Genomic DNA, 18,961 nt, shown 5'->3' with positions numbered 1-18,961 from the left:
GTTTATCAAACGTGTTATACAATTACTTTAACGTTTTTTTAGTAACTTAAATACCATTGTTGTAATTTGGTCGAGCCACAACCACCATAAACTAAAAAAAAGCATTGTGGTTATAGCTAGTTTAATTCACAATACAAATAATCTAAAAAAGTTGTACTTGTGTGAATTTCGGCGCCTAAGTAATTTTAATCCTTGATACACAATTTACTGTCGTATTGGTAGTCTCTGAATTTTTTAAAGTTCTTCCTCTCCTATGCGCGTGCTCGGCCGGTTAGCGGGTACTTGCGATTGCACTCCGACGCTCAAGTTGGGGCTTTCACTCACGTGGACCAAATAACCAGTTTGTCAAGACATGTGTAGTGGTCATCGGGTTGTGTGTAGTGACTTCCTGATATTACGGAAGTGTGTTTCGAAGTGTCATTAACTAATTCAACGTTAATTGTAACTGCTTTCTTGTTACATGTTTATTAAATTATACTATTAATTAATGTCTTCGGTCGTCCGACCGATACAGAAATAGAAAAATAAATACCAAAAAAATTTATAGAATAAGGTGTAATATTTTTTCTTTCCAAATATACATCAACCAAAATTCATATGTTGTAGACACTTATGTTTTATTTGTTATTTTGTTATTGAAAATTTTAAAGTCTTGACCAACTTATACCTAAATCATTGCTATTCACATCCATATTATATTAGTTTTAGAATTTACCTTTCATATATATTTTTACATAAAATAAATTTATATCTAGTTTACACATATAAAAAAATTACGAAGTTAATTCCTGGCACTCATATAAATATTAAAATAAAGAAATAATACATTATTTGTAGAAATTACAATATTATAATTTTTATACAAAAATTACGCTTGAATAGGTTATCGAAAACATAATTTTAATTAGTTTTATAGAAATAATTATTTTTTTTATTAAAATAAACTTACAGTTATTTGGACATAAATATTTTTCATAATAAAATTAAATGTGGAATTTCTCATAGAAAGTAAACTTTATTTTTACCATTTATTTATTTGTAATATAATGGAATATATTAATAGAGTAATTATTTTTTTAAGATTATTACATGCAATAAAATTATTAATTTTGAAATAGTTGCTTCAAAAATTATATTTATAGTAATTTATAATTGATTAATAGTGTAGCTTTTTTATGAAATAGTTATAAATATAAATGAGTATATTTGGTGATTCGAATCCGGTTCGAAAAACCCGTTGGGTTGGGTGCGTCGTGGTGCAGAACCGAACCTTACTTTTCAAATTTTAGGGCTTAAGAGCGTTTTACTGTGAAACTCTCCTTCTTCCTCTCTCCGTGCGCGAAGCTTCAACGAGAGAGCCATGGCGAACGAAGACTTCAGTAGTTGGACTGATCTGCTACATTCTTCGACGAAGCTTCTAGAACAAGCTGCACCTTCTGCTCAGTTCCCTCCACTTCAGGTTTCTCTCCAAACTAACTCGCTTCACTATTTCATTTTCATAGCTCATTTCTGAATTTCATACCAATGCCGCCGAATCAATTTGGAGTCCGAGTGTGTATTTCGATTGTGAACCAAGTATAGCTTCAATTTGTTCAAGATAATGAAGAAGCATTGCTTGCTGTCAGTTAGAATTGTGACTAGTCACTACTGATGATTAAATGTAGAGTGTTTTTTTTAATCTCTGGTTCTGAATCCACTTTCGTACGTTATTCAGAGGAACTTAGATCAACTCGAATCATTATCCAAGAAGCTTAAATCCAAAACCGTAAGGACTGAGGCACCGTCTCAATCTATCGCTGCAACAAGGTACTCTTTGTCTATAAATTTTGATTGCTGCAAGTTTTTTGTTATGTCTGAAGTAGTCAATCTTGAAGAATTTAGAAATTATAAAAATCCTAGACTGTCTTATGGCTAGTTGGAGTGCTTTGAGTAGTTAGAAAGATTTTTAGTTCCTAGCCAAGCCTTATTGCCTCCAAAAGGTGTTGGCAACTTGGGTTCCAGATTTCCGTTTCATTCAAACTCAATCTTGTATCATTCATTCATGAAGCCAATGGTTAACTAACATCTTATATCCCATTTTCGAGTTTCCACTACTAGGTTTCTTTTGGTCTTCCTCTATTCCTTTTTAAAGGGCCATCCATTTAACATCATATTTTTGTTCATAGGGCATGTGGAGATTGTCTTCTTACATCCCTAAATATATGGGTTTCCATATTGTTTTAAAGCAGAGTGTGTGTGGTCAAAGGATAACACATAGTCGATTATTATTATCACTCTTCTTATTTCTGTTGCACGAACAGGCTTCTTGCTCGTGAGGGGATAAATGCAGAGCAGCTTGCAAGGGATCTGAAGTCATTTGAACTGAAGGTACTACTTAACCAACCTTGTAATATTTTATACACTGAAATTTTCTCTTTGCTTGACTTATTAAGTATTATATTTTTTGCCTGTTAGGTAGATAGTTTATGCATTCCATTATAGGTTTCATAAATTTCTGTGAGCCCTAGTTTTGTTCACACACTTGTTGTCCACTTTTTCTGATATAACTTGTCAGTTAGCAAAAGTAATTTTCCCTTGAAAGTTCATGTCAAGTTGTTTTGCAGTGGTTCTCTCTATTACTTAATTCACATGGCTACTATCTTGCTGATGCCATACCTTTTATCTTTCCCCCCCTTTATAGACAACTTTTGAGGATGTTTTTCCTGTTGAGGCAACAAGTGTTGAAGAGTATCTGCAGCAGGTACTTTACACTTTCAGATTGACTTCTAGTAATTTCGGATTTATTATAACATTTAATTTGGACATTAGAATGATTCTAGTTGGAAGGATCAATTTTATCAATGTGATTCAGTTTATATGTGGAGTTCTGTTGCTTGTTATGGAAAACGAAGAAAATCTTCTTACTTTGTAGTCTGAAACATCTACTCCTTTTTAAATGGAATTGAGACAATTTGTGTACCATATTTTACTCTCAGGTTCATGAAATGGCAATGGTCTCTGCCGTTCAGGAAGCTCAAAAGGATAATCTCAGGAGTTTCAATGATTACATGATGAAAGTTTTAGAGGTTAGTGTAATAATGTCTTTTATGATATGATACTTCATTAAGTTTTCAATTGTCTAAGTTATATTCATAAAACTATCAAAAAATGAATCTTTGGCATAGTATTGGTAAACCATTTTTTTTGTGCACTTTCTTTTATATTCCTTACATTGCTGAAAATATTAAATCTGTCCTATATTGTTATATCTTCCTTTTCTTTTATTTGTTAAGTTGTTTCAAAATGCCTTTAGATTTTTTATGGCCTTTAGGACTTGACTATAAATGTTCGTACAAAGTAGATGGGAAGCCTAAACTTAATCTCACAAAATCGGTTTGCAAAGTGAGATTTGCACTTACTTATATATATATATTATAATTTAACTATATTTGTAATTAATGTGGGATCTCCAACACATCCCTTTATACTGTGGGTTATACATGTCGAACATGTGAGACTAGATATTTGTGGGCGACATGGTAGGCCTAAGAAACCTTGTTAAGATAAATTTCAATACCATCTTCAAAAGTAGACTTTTAAACTTAATTTAGCCTCATAAAATTGACTTGCAATGTAAGATTTGTACTAAATTATATAGAACTATATAGATGTGAGATTTGCAACAAATTTATTACGAAGGGACTGAATATTTTTATTATATTAACAGGGTTGTCTATTTTTCCATGTTTTATTTTGGTGTTGTTAATGAGGAGATCTTCTTTTTTGGGGGAGTTAACCTTCTTAGTAATCGATATGTACTCTGTAAAATTTCCATTTTCTCTTAAAAAATAAAGATGAAGACAAAACCAAAGGACAAGGAAAAAATATTTCGGTCCAAGTCATGCAACTTAATAGCTTTTAGCAGTCTTAACTTAATAATGACAATTAGGTCTGCTAACCTGCTTAACTTTCATAAAAACATTCCTTTTAGATGATTGCTTTTCTAATTGAATTTGCTTAGGTTAATCCATGGAACTTCACATATGAAATGAGGTAGCATAATGAAGCGAGTAAATGATTTTGTGTCACATTTGCAATTTTTAAATTGGGATGAGTATACTATTCCATTTGTTACTTTATGATAGGGTTTATTTGTTTTTTAATTTTGTGGTTCAGCTTCCTTACTGTGCAGTAGAATTTACTTTTATGACAGGAGGATTGGCAAAAAGAAAAGCGTGATTTCCTTCAGAGTTTAAGTCGAATTTCAACATTACCTAGGACAAACATTGCTGCTAACAGCAGTGTGGGTACCCTCCCAGGTCAGATTGCGTCTGTGTCTTCTACTCCACAAGTCTCATCTGGTAGTTCTAGTATGGAGATTGTTCCCCTGTCTGGCAGACCTATTGTGGAGAAAAAGGCATCTGTCTATGCTGAGGTAGTGAAGAATCTGAATAAAGCAAGGGAATCTGGGTTACCATTTAAAGTATGTCCCCTACTTTTTGCATCCCTTCAATTTATAATGAGATTTCTATATTTGATTAAACTGTGTTGTGTTGCCTGTTTAAAAGTCATGTCTTTTGGTGATCAAAATATTTATTTCCGTGAAAATAGTGTTTTTGGAATTTTAATCCAATATCATGTCCATTCTTCATTTTCGAATATACAATAGCACATTATATGTTTTGATGTGTTTTCTGTACCACCTTCCCAAAAGATCTTAGCTATATTTACCTTTTTGTGTTAATAATCGGTAATTTTTATGGTTCTTAGCCTGCAGCAGCTTTCAAGGGTGCATATGAAAATTTGGGCATTGATGCTAGTGGTGGAAAATCAGTAACGATGCGAAAGATATGGCACCTTGTTCAGGTTGTTCTTGTAGTTGATACCGTTATAATGTTAATAGACAAAACAGAAATAATGTGTGCCTGCAACTTTATTGCTTCTACTTGTCACAGTAAATATTTTATTTATCCTCTATAAAACTCATTGAAGCAGATGCTGATGGGTGAGGACTCAGCCCCGCAACGTGTTTCAAAACGGATGTCATTGATTATTGGCGCAAGACGCCACCTTGAATGGGGACATGAAAAATACATAATGGACACCATACAAAGCCATCCTGCACAAGTAATTTGTTATCAGGAATTCCATACTAGTAGTACTAATGTCTGCAAATAATTTTTCTAGTACTTTCTTACTTATTTTTGTAGACCGTTAATTCTGCCTTTCTTCACGGCTGACTCCCTGCCCTTGCAGGCTATGCTTTTGAGGGAGCTTTTCTTTTTGAGGAAAACTTTGTCACACTTTCAGAATAATTTTGCTTCCCACTAGTTCTTTATTAATATAAACAAAGCACATTCTTTGCATTATTTGTGCCAATGTTTATCTTTCAAAAACTGTTTGAACTTGTTTATTTATTACTGTTCATACTTCTCACATGATTTTGAGGGATATGCTTCTAGAAACTGTGAAGTATTTTTCAAGCTTCTCTCAATGTTTTTTATCTCTGGTATTCTTTATTCATATATGATGGAGAGCATGCATAAATTTGTTTTTGTTATAGCACTTAATTTCTGTTGGCTTTTCTATCTAATGGTAGGCTGCACTTGGTGGTGGTGTTGGGAATTTGCACAGAATCCGTGCCTTTCTTCGGGTTTGTCTCAATTTGAATAATGTCTTACAAATAATGTCATGCATTTAGTTTTTCAAACGGTTGCTGATTTTTGTTTTTATGTGTAGATTCGGTTGAGGGATTATGGAGTACTGGATTTTGATGCTGGTGATGCTCGGCGGCAGCCTCCTGTTGATACAACATGGCAGCAGGTCTCAGATACTTAATCTGACTATACAATTGGCTATACTAAATTATATTTTTTCTTGAATTTATTTTTCCTTGGTTTGACTTAGTTTATTGATATCTATAATTTCTTTTTTGTTTCTTGAAATTAATATTGTTGATGAGCCAAGCTTGTAATATTTCATTTATTTATTTGGTGACAGATATATTTTTGCCTGAGGTCTGGTTATTACGATGACGCAAGAAATATTGCCCTATCTTCACGTGCTTCACATCAATTTGCTCCTTTGGTACATACTATGGTCACCACTTACTAATTGATGATATAATATATCTCAATAATTTACTTGTTTCTGACAGCTCACAGAGTGGATTAATACTGGAGGGATGGTCCCAGAAGAGATTGCAGCTGCTGCATCAGAGGAATGTGAAAGAATGCTGAGAACTGGTGATAGGGTTGGTCGAACTGCATATGACAAGAAAAAGTTACTTTTGTATGCCATCATATCAGGTTCCCGAAGACATATTGATCGCCTGCTCAGAGATCAGCCAACTCTCTTTAGTACAATAGAAGATTTCTTGTGGTTCAAATTGTCAGCTGTGCGGGATTGTCCTAGTGGACCTTCATCCATTGTTCTAAGCGATAGTCTGATTCCATACAGCCTGGACGATTTGCAAAGTTACCTGAATAAATTTGAGCCCTCATACTATACAAAAAATGGAAAAGATCCTCTGGTATATCCCTATATTTTGCTTTTAAGCATTCAATTGCTTCCAGCTGTATTATACTTGTCTAAGGAAGCAGGAGATGAAGGGTATAACATTGATGCTGTACACCTATCAATTGTGCTAGCTGATCATGGGGTCCTTTCTGAAGGTGCTGGTTCTGGGCAAAAGTTGGGAGTGATGGATGCTTATGCAGAAGTATCCACCATTATCAGGCAATATGGATCTATGTATCTACGTATTGGTGATCTCCAAATGGCCCTAGAATTTTATGCACAAGCTGCTGCAGCAGTGGGCGGTGGGCAGTTGTCGTGGACTGGTAGAGGTAATGTTGATCAACAAAGGCAGAGAAATCTGATGCTGAAGCAGCTTCTCACGGAACTATTATTAAGGGATGGAGGCATATATCTTTTACTTGGTGCAAGAGGTTCCGGAGAAGAAGGTGAATTGGGACGTTTTGTGACTGATCCAAAAGCAAGGGAACAATTTCTAATTGAAGCTGCATTGCAGTGTCAGGAGGCTGGGATGTATGACAAAGTAATTTCTTTCTTTCTTATCTTACTGTTTTCGTTTATTAGAAGGAAAATAGGAAAAGAAGGCAGTCTTTGTCCACCATCACCTTAATGTCTGCCTGCCAATACCAAATTATAACATGACCTGGCTGATAAGAATTATCTCACATCATAATAATCAGGTTTCATAGGTAGCTGGAATGGAAAAACACTTCATTATAATTTGAGAGCTCATTTTGATTTGTCCTCTCATAGACTTCATTTTTCTGGTGCAGACCTAAATCATTATTTTAATGCATTCCGGGATATTGTTCACTCATTCATTTTCAATGTTTAATAAATGTGATTTCATATAAATTTTAATTAATTTTCACATTTTAGTTTTGTTGTTTTGTGTCTTTACTCCCAGATTTATTTTAGCAATAATGTTATCCATACTTCGTTTCCATCATCCATTTATTCTTTATCCCTCTTTTTTTGCTTGTGGAATACTAGGTTTTCATCTAACCTTAATATTGCTTTTGGTTTAGTCTATAGAAATTCAGAAGAGAGTAGGTTCCTTCTCAATGGCGCTGGATACCATCAACAAGTGCCTTTCTGAAGCTATTATTGCCCTTTTCCGTGGAAGATTAGATGGTGAAAGTCGGACTGCCGGCTTTATCCATTCTGGCAATGAGATTTTGGAGACATATGCGTATTATCCAGATGTCAGGTCATATTGAATCTTGTACCTCATTTCATATATAGCTGTGCTCTGCTCTGGGATATTGATACTGTTACATTTCTGCTCATTCTTTGAAATATATGAACCCTAGAGGCACGTTTGGAACTTATTCTGACATGATTTCACCCTGAATATGTTTTGCTCTTTAAACACATCTATTATCATGGGGGGAAGCAGACCAAATGTCTGCTTTTTGCATAACTGGAGTGAATTGAGATTTACTACCTATAGGATTTGCTGCTTCCATGGGTGTAATTTCTATTAGGTGTTTGCTATTCTTAAAGTAGGACTTAGAAATTCCAAGATGCCTGACTATTGCTTGAGTTACTGCAAATCAGAAGGATTTCGGAAGTTGAAGATGCACATTTTAATGAATTGGTGATCCTAACAGTGCTCATTTTCGCACTTCAATCAGAATTCTATAATGAATGCTTTTAACTATATAAAATTATTGTTATTCTTTATATGTGACATGGCAGCATTCCGTCTTTCAGTAAAATGATTGATTGAATTCTTTTTTTCAGTCATCAAGAGAGAGAACACGTTTTTCAGCAGCAAACCGTGTTACGACAACTTGAGTCAATATTGTCAATTCATAAATTAGCAAGACTGGGGCATTATGTCGATGCATTAAGGGAGGTTGCTAAACTTCCATTTCTTCCTCTAGACCCTCGAGGCTCTGATAGTGCTGTTGATGCGTTTGAAAATTTATCTTCGCATGTCCAAGCTTGTGTTCCAGATCTTTTGAAAGTTGCCCTTAGTTGTCTGGACAATTTGACTGACTCTGATGGATCACTTCGTGCCTTAAGGGCTAAGGTATTATCTTGTGGATACCATTGGTTGGTTGGGCTATTTCCATGCTTTTTTCACTTTTTTTGAAATACCATAATTCTTCTTATTATTTTTAAAAAATGATGTGTTGGGAGAAGTCACAGATCTATAATAAGCATATGCCTTCCATATTGTATGGTAAAATCTACTAACCCATATCTTGAAGCTTTCCCAAGAATCAGTATTAATCTGTTGATATGAATCTGTGTTTGATAATAATTTCTACTCTTCCCTTAATCACTTTTGTTGTAGTTAATATTCATTCGTTCTCTTTTCTGTTTTTGTGTGTGGAAACGAAAGACAGACAAAGGAACAATCGGGTTGATTTTGTATAAAATCTATTGTCAATACGAGAAGAAAAGGAAATAATGACGTGGGAATAAAATTAAAGCAATCCATTGGTTGGTAGATTTTAATTTACGTTGTTACGAAAATATTCGTTTACCCACTATTGAACGGAGGAGGGTAAATGATGGTTTAGGGTTTAGGGTTTAGTTAAGCTTCCTCGTCAGCGGCAAAGCCTTTTTAATTATCATCTGTTCTAAATTAGAACTTTCAGCTGATTATGTCAAGCATTTGTAGGTTATAGTATCCAGTTACATTTGGTGTCTGATGGGACCATCACAGTGCTATTTGGTATTTACTTTACTAATATGTGTTCTTGTTTCTTGATGGCTATTTTTTTTTTTTGCAGATTGCGAGTTTTATTGCAAATAATTTAAAGAGGAATTGGCCTCGTGATTTGTATGAGAGAGTTGCCCAGAGGTTGTGAAAGTTGCTTATGCGATGGTAATTGTATTTACCTTTGAGTTCTTGAAAGGCAACATAATATGTTTGGTTAAAGGTTTTCAGTAGTATAACACATGTAAAATAGTCTCAATTACCTTCCTGCTGTACCTCCTGGGGTTATAGTGGGAGGAACTACAAAAGGAAACACACTGTTTATGAATGTTCTCACAGTCTTTACTCTTTTTGATTTAACTAATGGTAATACACTGTTCAATTTGTATTAATAAGAACACCAATACCAAATATCACGATGTTCTTGTTTGCGTCTTTTTCGTTATTTTGGTGGGAGTAACATCAACTCCTGCACATTATAAAAAAATCCACTAAAAAAGAAATGAAAATTTGTCTGGATTAGTTTGTTTTAACTTTAAAAGAAATTATAAGTCTTGTCGATTAGAGTTATTGGGGAAATAGTCTTGCCAATTTTTTTATTTTTGTCCAATCTTGTATCTTTTCTGCTTGTCTTCAAGCAGTTAGCCTATATTATGAGTCAAAAATTCGATGTGAATGATTTCATCTCGTTTTTTCCTAGACTTTATAGGTATATGCTACTTGAATCGATTTTATTAATATATGAATTTTATTAATCGTTTTTTAATAATTTTTTTCATATAGTGGTAGATAATTGTTGTTAGTTTAGATTTTAGTCTAACTGAGATGTTAAGTTTTACACTGATATATAACATGAGTTTTTATTTTTTTTTAAAAAAACTAGCTTGTTCTCATGTTGTGAACTTCATGAGTATCACATTCTTTTGCCATACTTTTTTCTGTATAATGGATTTAAAATGCTTCTGGGTTTAATGACTATAGATTGTTAAAGCTTTCACGTCAACAAGTACCGTGTATGGAAATTTTGGGGGCTAAAACAGTTTTTATAAAAATATATAATATGAATTATCAATTTCTATTTTAACCTTTTTAGTTCTTTTCAATAGCTATTTTTTTAGAGAAAAAGTCAATAAATTCCATTTTTTCTAATTAAATAAATAATAAATATTATCTCTTAATTAATACATATCTATATGTATACTTAACCAAAAATTTATTACGAGTGAAAAATCAAAATTTTCAGTAAGTGTCTTCATTTTTTAAATTTAGATCTGTACAATATTTTAATAATTGAATCAAAACACTTCTTATCTTTAGTGCTAGGAAAGTTATTGTAGTCACCCTTTCAATTTTACTTTCTCAAAGTTTGAAATGATCATGTAATAAAACAACATAAATTCCAATTTTTTCTATTATTCGGGGGTGATGTAAACTCCAAAGAAGAAATAAGTTTAAAGCATGAATTAGTCGTAAAACTAAATTCAAAATGCTCTAATATTTAGGACTAACAATTTTTTGTACTCTTTAATTTTTAATTTTCATATGGTAACTTTGTCCCCTTTCATAATCTATATAATAAGCTCATTAAAACAATAGTTATCAATTGTAATATTTGAAGTATTGCCTAAAACTAGTAACTAGTAGTACCAATGAGAGTACCTAATATTTATTAATTTACTTTAATTAGATGACAAACTACAATCATTTTTATTATTATAATAACAAATGTAGTCATAAATAATATATACCAATAAAAATATGCCATATACTATGCAAAAATAGTTGAAAAAAAAGAAGTGAAGTTCCATAGTTTATTTGAAGAAATAATGTTGTACTAATAATAATGACAATAGTCAAAACCATAGAAACCACCCTCAGGAATATAAGTGTGGTAGTAAAATGTAACAGGATCGTAGTAGTTGCTATGTATGCTCACTTTCTCCAGTATCAAACCACCATCTCCACTCCAGTATATGTGTAGACGGCAGATTTGGGTTGAACATAATGCTCCATATATGTCATATATATTCATAGTGCAATCCTCAAAAGGACCATGCAGTTGTGGAACATACACCTATTAATCATCAACCACTCACAAACCAGATAGATTTTGATGTTTATAATACGGAAAATAAGAGGGAAAAAAAGGATACAAGATAATCACTAGATAAAAAATAATTAATCATTATATTATATGACTAAATTAAAAATTAATTTAAAGACTATAAAATTATTGATATTTAATGTAGTTTTTATTATTAATAAAATATTATAAAATAGTTTCTAAATTGATATTTAAATTAGTTAACAAAGTTTTAACTACTAATATTTTAGATTCTTATAAGTTGTTAGTAGCTAAAACCTTGATAAGTAATAGTTAAATACCAATTTAAAAATTATTTATAAATTTTTATTAATAATAGAAACTATTTTAGATATTATTAATAATGTTTTAGTTTATAAAATGATCTTTAATTTAGTCAATGTAATCACTAATTCTTTTAATCTCTAAAATTAATTTTTATTTAATGATTTTTTTTTTTAGTGAAAGGAGAAAAATATATGTGATTTTGGTTGAATATTGATAGTAAGGAAGGGACCTCATTGCCAATAGCGTCCCCAAATAGAACATCGATTTTTCCTCTAGCATAGAAACTAGAACTGCAGCTTGTCTCTACGTTAACAACGTAGCTGCACTCATTCATCTGCAAGAAGATCTGGAAATGCTATCAGTTGAAATTTGAGCACCCCTTTTATCTCTAACTATACCTTTATATATAATATATGTTCTTTCAATCAATAATACCATTAGTTCATGTATAGTGACTAATTAAACCTTGTATGTGAATGGAATACTGTATAATGAAAAGCTTCTTCTTACTTGGTGTTGGGTTTGGTTGAGCTTGGAAGATCTCATGGCTTCACTCCGAGTAACATTTGGTGTTGCATGTGATGAGAAGGCAAAGATGATGCAAATTGCAAGGATTATAGTCCAATTAAGAGCATTCATTGTTTTGTGCTTCAGGAAAAAGAGAATAATGAACTCACTTGCTCTTTTCATTAAATAAATAACACATAAGTGGTGTTTAGTTTTAAGCCATACATGTCACTGTGAATGTCATTGTGAATGTACAACCTTTGCTTTGCTCAAAGAACATGTACTCATATTTTATTCGTTCCATCTAACTTTTCTGTTTCTTAACGTTGTCGAAAACGAATTTTGAATACTTGTTTATAAATATTAAGAGTTTATAATACGAAAAGGAAATTCTGAATGAACTTTTAAAATTGACCATATAAGTGTTTAAAATATTATTTCATCCATTAAAAAGATCGGTGAGACAATACTTAAAATTAGTTGTTCGTGATGTTAAGAACGTAGTTCCTCTTTAGATTGAAAAATCACATAGATTTGACTTCTCTTTTTATCCAATCATTTTATTTATTTATAAATGTTAGTTGTTTCAAATATTTTAAATTTTCGATATATAAATACATCAAAAGATTAAAGTTTCAAAATTTTAGTCATAAAAGTCTTACAAAAAAAATGATAAATCTCAACATTTGAATATAGTTTTAGAAAAATCAATGATTTTTGTCATAATCTTTAAAAATTCAATTCAAGATACACCGTACAGTTCATTGGAAATGGTTTTTCCTAGCACAACGTTATGGCCTGGATCATTTCTAAGGACAAATCCAGTAACAGAACACAGGAAAGTAGGAGAAAACAAAGTTGTCTGAGTTTAGCTCTGTCTCTGCTATGCAAAACTAGTAATACAAATAAAAAAGCTTATTGGTTGGCAAGAATGTCTTTTTTTGAAAAATTAAAACTTATTCAAGCATCTTTACTCCTGGAAATGATGGCAATATTGCAATAAGCGCATCACCATATGCAACAGGTTCTGTGAAAAACCAAAAATAAGAGTCACACACCAAACAATACCAGTCTGGTCTTTGGACAGAAATGATTAGGAAACTAACCTCCATCCTTTCGTAGTATCTTGATGATCTCTCCGGACACATCAGCCTGCAAACATGAGAATCATAGCAATGATTAGTAGTCATCATATTATGATCATTTGCCCCCTTCTCATCATCTACTATAAAAAAATCATTAAATAATAATCAAATTTAGAAACAAAAAATAATTAGTCACTATAGTAACTAAATTAGATAAACATCAGAGTTACACAATAACTTGGAAGAGACGCAAACCTCAATTGCCACATCAACACCCAGCATTTCAATGTAACAAATCACTTGCCCCTCCTCAACAATTTGTTTCTGTCAATTGGGACACAACTTCATGAAAAACATCAAAAGCCAAAAACAAAAGGAGAAGAGCAAAGCCGTCAACAACTGTACCTCTTTGCATGATGGTGGAGCACGCTTCCCCTTTATTGTTCGTGATCTCCTAAAGTACCCCACCTGCTTATGGTTTTAGAGTGCATTATATAAGGTTTGTAAAATGTAAAGTACAAGTTTCAGATTCTTACCTTTGGACATGGAATTATCACCAAGCCTTCATCCTTAGCTTTGTCTAGGAATCTCTGGATAGATCCTGGAAAATACACCTGGCCTAAAGGATTCGAGATGGCCAATGAAGTTGTAGAAACTGATCCATTTGTTTTAGGCGTTTCTACGACATCATTTACACTTACAGAAGCAGGAATAGGAGTAGGAGGAGGTAGAGTTTCGTTTTGTTCCGTCAAATCCCTCACTATATGCAGGTGAAACCCAGCAAGCTGATATCATTAGGAGGTTGGGCATATGACAATGAAGAGAGGAAACAACAATAAGAAGAAAGTCTAAGATGATATATCTAATGCCATTATGAGAATTCGAATAACATTGTGCTAATGAAGACATCAAAATTCAACTTCATTGTACTTACTTTTAAATCTAGCTCCCCAATTGAACTCGAGTCACATAATTTTGTGACGAGGAATTCCACCTACAAACAATGGCAATACATAGAGATACATGACTTCAAATTTTCCATTCATGAAGAATAAATATAGAAAATATACTTGTGCATTACAATGTGACAAGTCTCTTTTCAAGTGTCATAAAAGAGAAGTTTTTCTAGCTGGGAAAACTTCAGAACTATAGGATTAAAATGATTATTTAACACAGCCAAGTAAATAAAATCACATAAGTATCCACACAAATTTCTGTAATAAATAGTTACTTTTTTCTTCGGGCAGGGGTTATATCAAATGAAAGGTGGGATGTAGGTCAAACCTCAGGAGCTATAAGCTATAAATATGGAACAACTTGATCAAATTTGGACTAACAAACAAATAAGGTAATAGATGAAAGCAGCACAATAAAGTCATCACGAATTTGGATCCGTTTTATATCTTCCCCTAAAAAATGAAAAAAGAAATAGATGAATAAACAATGAGATTTTCCAAGTACTAACCTCATTAAAATTGGGAATAAGCTGACTTGTCAAAACTGAAGATTTAGTCCCTTCAGAACCTTCTTCAGACCTTGTAATAACTGTGATGTAATCATTTAAAGAATGTTATTGAAGTCAGACAATAGTACAAATATCAAGTTAATAGTGTCTTTGACCCAGTGTTCTTAAGATGGCATCAGAGTATCTATTGTGTTACCCGCTATCGGGATGATCAAACCACCTATAATTACATAGCCTCACGCATTGTAATTATATGATAAGTACCCAAGGACTTGGGGAACTCACCCTCAAAACCTAACTATAAAGAGGGGGAGAACCAAATACTTAAATACTCCACCGAGCATCCTAAACTACCCAGTTTGGAACTTGGACACCTCATAGCCTAAGTTCCTATCATTATATCAGCGCAAATTACAAACTAGTATATGCATTTTACAGTAGAAGTTCCACGGATTCATCATAAAAAAGTATTAACCTCAGTACTATAGAATCAAAGAATAGAAGAACTTACTCTGGGTCTCTGACGATGGGGCATTGGCTGATGCCAAAAACCCATCTGTCTGCCGTGACATAACCAAACTAGTGTACTGCAAAGACTGCCTTCTCCAGCTTCTTGTACCAACTTGTTGTGAAAGGCCAACATCTTTTCCACTAAAGCGCAAGTTCAATACTCTAATATTTGGGGTACCTAAGCAACCTGTGATAGAATTTATGACATGATAACCACTATTTTTTGGGGGTACATGACAATTCAGTAGTCTTACAAGAAACACCAAACTCTTTCATAATTTGCATACTAAGTATCCAACATGTTAAGACAACAGAGATTGATTGAAGAATAAAAAAAAGTTTCTTTGAAATGTTACAAAATTTGTCAAATGCACATGTAAATGATGATAAAAATAGTTTGATGAAATCAAAGAGAAAAATACTAAAGAAGAAACAAAATAATAGAAATTTCTAATAGATTCCTAGACAATATAATGGAACTTCGGCAAACAGTACAATGAACAGAGTGTAGTAGACATGAACTTGGTGCTGAAAAAAGTACCATTTTCAACACTCATCATGATTATATTTTACACACAAAGCTGCTAGAGGGGGAGACATGTATTCTTTTCGTTCACACTCATTGTGACCAGTGTTTGTTTCTCAGAAATCATTCATAGTTATGTCAATTTATTCCACTAGTAGCCCATCTTTTAGGCTTAGAACAGCAAGACCATACATAATCCTACTTGAAGGAAGAACACTTAACCATTAGGATCACAAATTAAAGGACAAGAAGAAATAGCTGCCACAATCTGTAAAAAGAATAGAGTTGGACTATTGCAATGTCAGCAGCTCAGGAAAATACCTAAGGTTCAGTCATGAAATTAAAACGCCAAGCTGTCTCACAAGCCCTCACACACTATATAAATTGTGTAAATCAAGGCATCTTTTTCCTATTCCGAGGATACTAAAAAAACAGAGTTTTGTTGTCAGGGCTAACTTACTCGCACTATTTTTCAAAATATCCTCTCCAGTCCCAAATATAAGCAAACCTCAACTAATTTTACATCATTTAATGAGACTATTTCTAAGATGCCTATATTTAATTGAGAATAATAACTCTTTTATTCTTGATATCAAGTTTTGAAAAATTTAGATTACGACAAATATTACTTTCTTAAATGAAACTAGAACAATTAAACACTACTAACATCATTTCTTAATTGATGTGAATTAGTGTTTTTTTGGCTTACACTTGATTGAAACCGGAGGTAATATATATCTCACAACGGGCATGAACCTAACAAACTCAAAAAACAAGAACCCATAAACATGGTTTCAGAGACAAATACAATATCTGGTTCAAAAAATCATTACAAAATTACAACTCAAGATGCTGTTTGTTGAAATAGTTACATTGTACAAAATAATTGAAAAGCCATCATAGTGAAGGCTGCAGCCATTTACGAATTTATCAACAATCTGATACCTATAGCATTGAAAAGTCCGATGGGATTAGTAAAGTAGATCACGCTTCACCCATCAGATTAAAAACATAGTAGATATACAAAGCAAACATAATATTACTAAACCAGCAACGACCATGATACCGAAAACTTAATTTCAAATATAAAATCACATTCCACCTTCATATCTCAACCCCAGTCACCATATTGCAAAGCAAAGCACATGCAAAACCTTAAATTATGGAAAATACTCCTCTTTGAAGTTTCAATTATAATTTGTAATGGAATGATGGATCGATAAATTAGAGAGAAGGAAGACTCACATGAAGGCATTGGAAGGTGGGGCAGAAAATGTCTGGGAAAAGGGAAAAAGGGTTGGGAAGTGAGGAAGGTGAAAGAGGATTGAAGAGTGTGGTGGTGACGTCAATTGCAATTTGAAAGAGTGAAGGCAAAGAAGACTACAGAGGAATAAGAAGAGGAGAGAGACAGCAAGATCAACAACCTCAACAAGAGCAACATCAACAATGTCAATACAATGAATGACCGTTACAGCTGGATTTTTTAGGATTACTATTTCTGTTTCCCTTTCTATCCCCATTTTTCAGTCAAAACTCCATGCTTTATTCACTATTCTATCTCCACTTTTAATGTGATATTAAATATTTTATTAATTATTAATTGATTATGATTTTTAATTTAACTTTTCTTGTTCCACATTAATTTTTAAAAGTTCAAGGTAACTTTTTTTCAATCCAACATTTTATGAGACCTCACTTTAATTGTTTTTTTTTTAAGTTTTATGAAAGAAAAGTTACTTTATAAATTTTTTTATTTTATGTCATTTAAGATCTTATAACACCTACATTTTAAATTTTTAACTTAACTTGTAGTTAATTATAATTTTTTTAACCATTTTTTAAATCTAAGATATTAATTTAGAGATTTTTTTAATAAATTTTACTATTTTATCTTTTGAGTAATTATTTTTCTAAACTAAAATAATTATCTATAATATACCTACAAAATAAATAAAAAGTTACTTAAAAATATAAAAGTTATTTTTATATATTTTATAATTACTTTATGATTATTTTTTTAGATTTAATAATATTTTTTTTATTTTAATCATTATCTATATATAAATTATTATATAGAGAAAATACATTATTTGATTGGTTTTAAATTTTAATTGAATATTTTATCATTTAATAAATGAAATTTTATTTATTTATTTAATAAAATAAATAATTGAATAATTTTCCTTTATTTAAAAAAATATTTATATAAATTTTTAATAGTACTTTTACAAAATTATATATATATATATTTTTTAATTGTATTATTTTCACTTTTTTAATTAATTATTATTAAAAATAATAAATTATATATTTTAATGTGATAAAAATGTGAATACACATGGGAAAATCATGTATTTTCATCCTAAAATAAAATGCTTTTGTGAATTAAAATAAAATAATATTTTTAATTGCTTATTCAAATAATTATTTGTTAGGATTTTTTTACAGTGTATTTTGTTAAAATCTATTTTATATGAGTAGAGTTAGGAGTAATACCTACTTGAATAATATTTATAGATAATTGAGCTACTTGTGTGAGATATAATAATTAAATTTTTTTAATACTAATAATGATATTAAAGAAATTTAATTAATAAGAAATACAATAAATACAAACTAAAAACAATGATAAAAAGTGAGAAATAAACAGATATTAAAAGGAATAATCTGAAAAAGATGGAGGTGGCTGACTTAGATCCCAACATTCGAGGATTTTAACACGTTTTCCATCCTTAAAACATAATACATTTATTTTTGTAGTAACTATTTAAAAATTGTACTAATGATAATTTGTAATTTCTTCCAAATGTCACGTATACAAAATTTAATTAATTTGGGAGCTTCCCTAGAAAATATTTAATAAGGAAAACCTAGTGAAATTTTGTATACACCGACTGAGTAAATTGCCTTTCTATCCTTAAAAGTATTAAAAACTAAATAATTTTCTTAAATGTTAAATATCTAATCGTAATCTCTTGCTATTATTATTTTTAAATGTATTTTAATATTATCTATTAAGTCACGGGAATCAAATTTTAAATTAATATAATTGACCGATTACATTTACTAATGTAATAATTATGAGAATGTGTATTTTTTTTTAATAAAAAAGAGTAAACGGAGAGAGAAGCATTGTGTGGTGGGTTTTACCTTGAGGTGAGAATTCAGAAGGGTTGGTGAGAAATTGTGAAGCCACATGTCCGCAGAAGGGCTTTTCTACAGGGTGCTTCTTCTTCATTCAGACTCTCACTCTGCAACTCAAATGGGGTTGTAGATTTAACACACAACAGAAGAACAAACACAAGGC

At 31.7% G+C, this 18,961-nt stretch overlaps 3 protein-coding genes across 5 annotated transcripts; 1 reads left to right on the top strand and 2 right to left on the bottom strand.

Moving 5' to 3' along the window:
- The first annotated feature begins 1,216 nt into the window (after positions 1–1,216).
- Positions 1,217–9,603, top strand: LOC137836005 (nuclear pore complex protein NUP93A-like). The gene is made up of 15 exons (XM_068644801.1): positions 1,217–1,459; positions 1,715–1,806; positions 2,301–2,367; positions 2,681–2,740; positions 2,976–3,065; positions 4,193–4,462; positions 4,750–4,845; positions 4,975–5,106; positions 5,579–5,632; positions 5,719–5,802; positions 5,980–6,066; positions 6,137–7,039; positions 7,545–7,726; positions 8,263–8,554; positions 9,264–9,603. The coding sequence occupies exons 1-15, from the start codon at positions 1,361–1,363 to the stop codon at positions 9,339–9,341; spliced, it is 2,586 nt and encodes an 861-aa protein (XP_068500902.1). The 5' UTR covers positions 1,217–1,360; the 3' UTR covers positions 9,342–9,603.
- Positions 9,604–10,972: 1,369 nt separating this feature from the next.
- LOC137836016 (embryo-specific protein ATS3B-like) lies at positions 10,973–12,389 on the bottom strand. 2 transcript variants are annotated; one of them, XM_068644819.1, is made up of 3 exons: positions 12,072–12,389; positions 11,791–11,895; positions 10,973–11,264 (listed from the first exon to the last, which is right to left on the bottom strand). In XM_068644819.1, exons 1-3 carry the CDS (start codon positions 12,249–12,251, stop codon positions 11,025–11,027), a joined length of 525 nt encoding a protein of 174 aa, XP_068500920.1. In that variant the 5' UTR covers positions 12,252–12,389; the 3' UTR covers positions 10,973–11,024. The 2 variants fall into 2 exon arrangements, 1 of the variants encoding a protein (XP_068500920.1); XR_011085178.1 differs by lacking the exon at positions 10,973–11,264 and having other exon boundaries at positions 11,791–11,907; positions 12,072–12,235.
- A 372-nt stretch (positions 12,390–12,761) lies between these two features.
- On the bottom strand, positions 12,762–18,943 carry LOC137836014 (uncharacterized). 2 transcript variants are annotated; one of them, XM_068644816.1, is made up of 9 exons: positions 18,805–18,943; positions 15,130–15,315; positions 14,619–14,698; positions 14,088–14,147; positions 13,690–13,938; positions 13,559–13,621; positions 13,409–13,477; positions 13,175–13,220; positions 12,762–13,095 (listed from the first exon to the last, which is right to left on the bottom strand). In XM_068644816.1, the coding sequence occupies exons 1-9, from the start codon at positions 18,890–18,892 to the stop codon at positions 13,025–13,027; spliced, it is 912 nt and encodes a 303-aa protein (XP_068500917.1). In that variant the 5' UTR covers positions 18,893–18,943; the 3' UTR covers positions 12,762–13,024. The 2 variants fall into 2 exon arrangements, with proteins under 2 accessions (XP_068500917.1, XP_068500918.1); XM_068644817.1 differs by lacking the exon at positions 18,805–18,943 and adding an exon at positions 16,900–17,173.
- Between the last annotated feature and the right edge of the window lie 18 nt (positions 18,944–18,961).

Source organism: Phaseolus vulgaris, chromosome 5, assembly GCF_000499845.2.
Source record: "Phaseolus vulgaris cultivar G19833 chromosome 5, P. vulgaris v2.0, whole genome shotgun sequence".
Classification (NCBI taxonomy): Eukaryota; Viridiplantae; Streptophyta; class Magnoliopsida; order Fabales; family Fabaceae; genus Phaseolus; species Phaseolus vulgaris.
The sequence above is the reverse complement of the archived record's forward strand: the minus strand, read 5'-3'. Positions and strand labels throughout refer to the sequence as shown.

What these genes read in the sequence shown, in the direction of transcription:
- LOC137836005 (XM_068644801.1), top strand. Translation starts at nt 1,361, where the DNA reads ATGGCGAACGAAGACTTCAGTAGTTGGACTGATCTGCTACATTCTTCG. An exon ending in GCGTATTATCCAGATGTCAG is followed by an intron (nt 7,727 to 8,262) that starts GTCATATTGAAT and finishes TCTTTTTTTCAG; the next exon opens with TCATCAAGAGAGAGAACACG. An exon ending in TTCGTGCCTTAAGGGCTAAG is followed by an intron (nt 8,555 to 9,263) that starts GTATTATCTTGT and finishes TTTTTTTTGCAG; the next exon opens with ATTGCGAGTTTTATTGCAAA.
- LOC137836016 (XM_068644819.1), bottom strand. Translation starts at nt 12,251, where the DNA reads ATGAAAAGAGCAAGTGAGTTCATTATTCTCTTTTTCCTGAAGCACAAA. An exon ending in TCAACCAAACCCAACACCAA is followed by an intron (nt 11,896 to 12,071) that starts GTAAGAAGAAGC and finishes ATCTTCTTGCAG; the next exon opens with ATGAATGAGTGCAGCTACGT. An exon ending in GGGACGCTATTGGCAATGAG is followed by an intron (nt 11,265 to 11,790) that starts GTCCCTTCCTTA and finishes GATGATTAATAG; the next exon opens with GTGTATGTTCCACAACTGCA.
- LOC137836014 (XM_068644816.1), bottom strand. Translation starts at nt 18,892, where the DNA reads ATGAAGAAGAAGCACCCTGTAGAAAAGCCCTTCTGCGGACATGTGGCT. An exon ending in TTATTCCCAATTTTAATGAG is followed by an intron (nt 14,148 to 14,618) that starts GTTAGTACTTGG and finishes CATTGTTTGTAG; the next exon opens with GTGGAATTCCTCGTCACAAA. An exon ending in GATACTACGAAAGGATGGAG is followed by an intron (nt 13,096 to 13,174) that starts GTTAGTTTCCTA and finishes GGTTTTTCACAG; the next exon opens with AACCTGTTGCATATGGTGAT.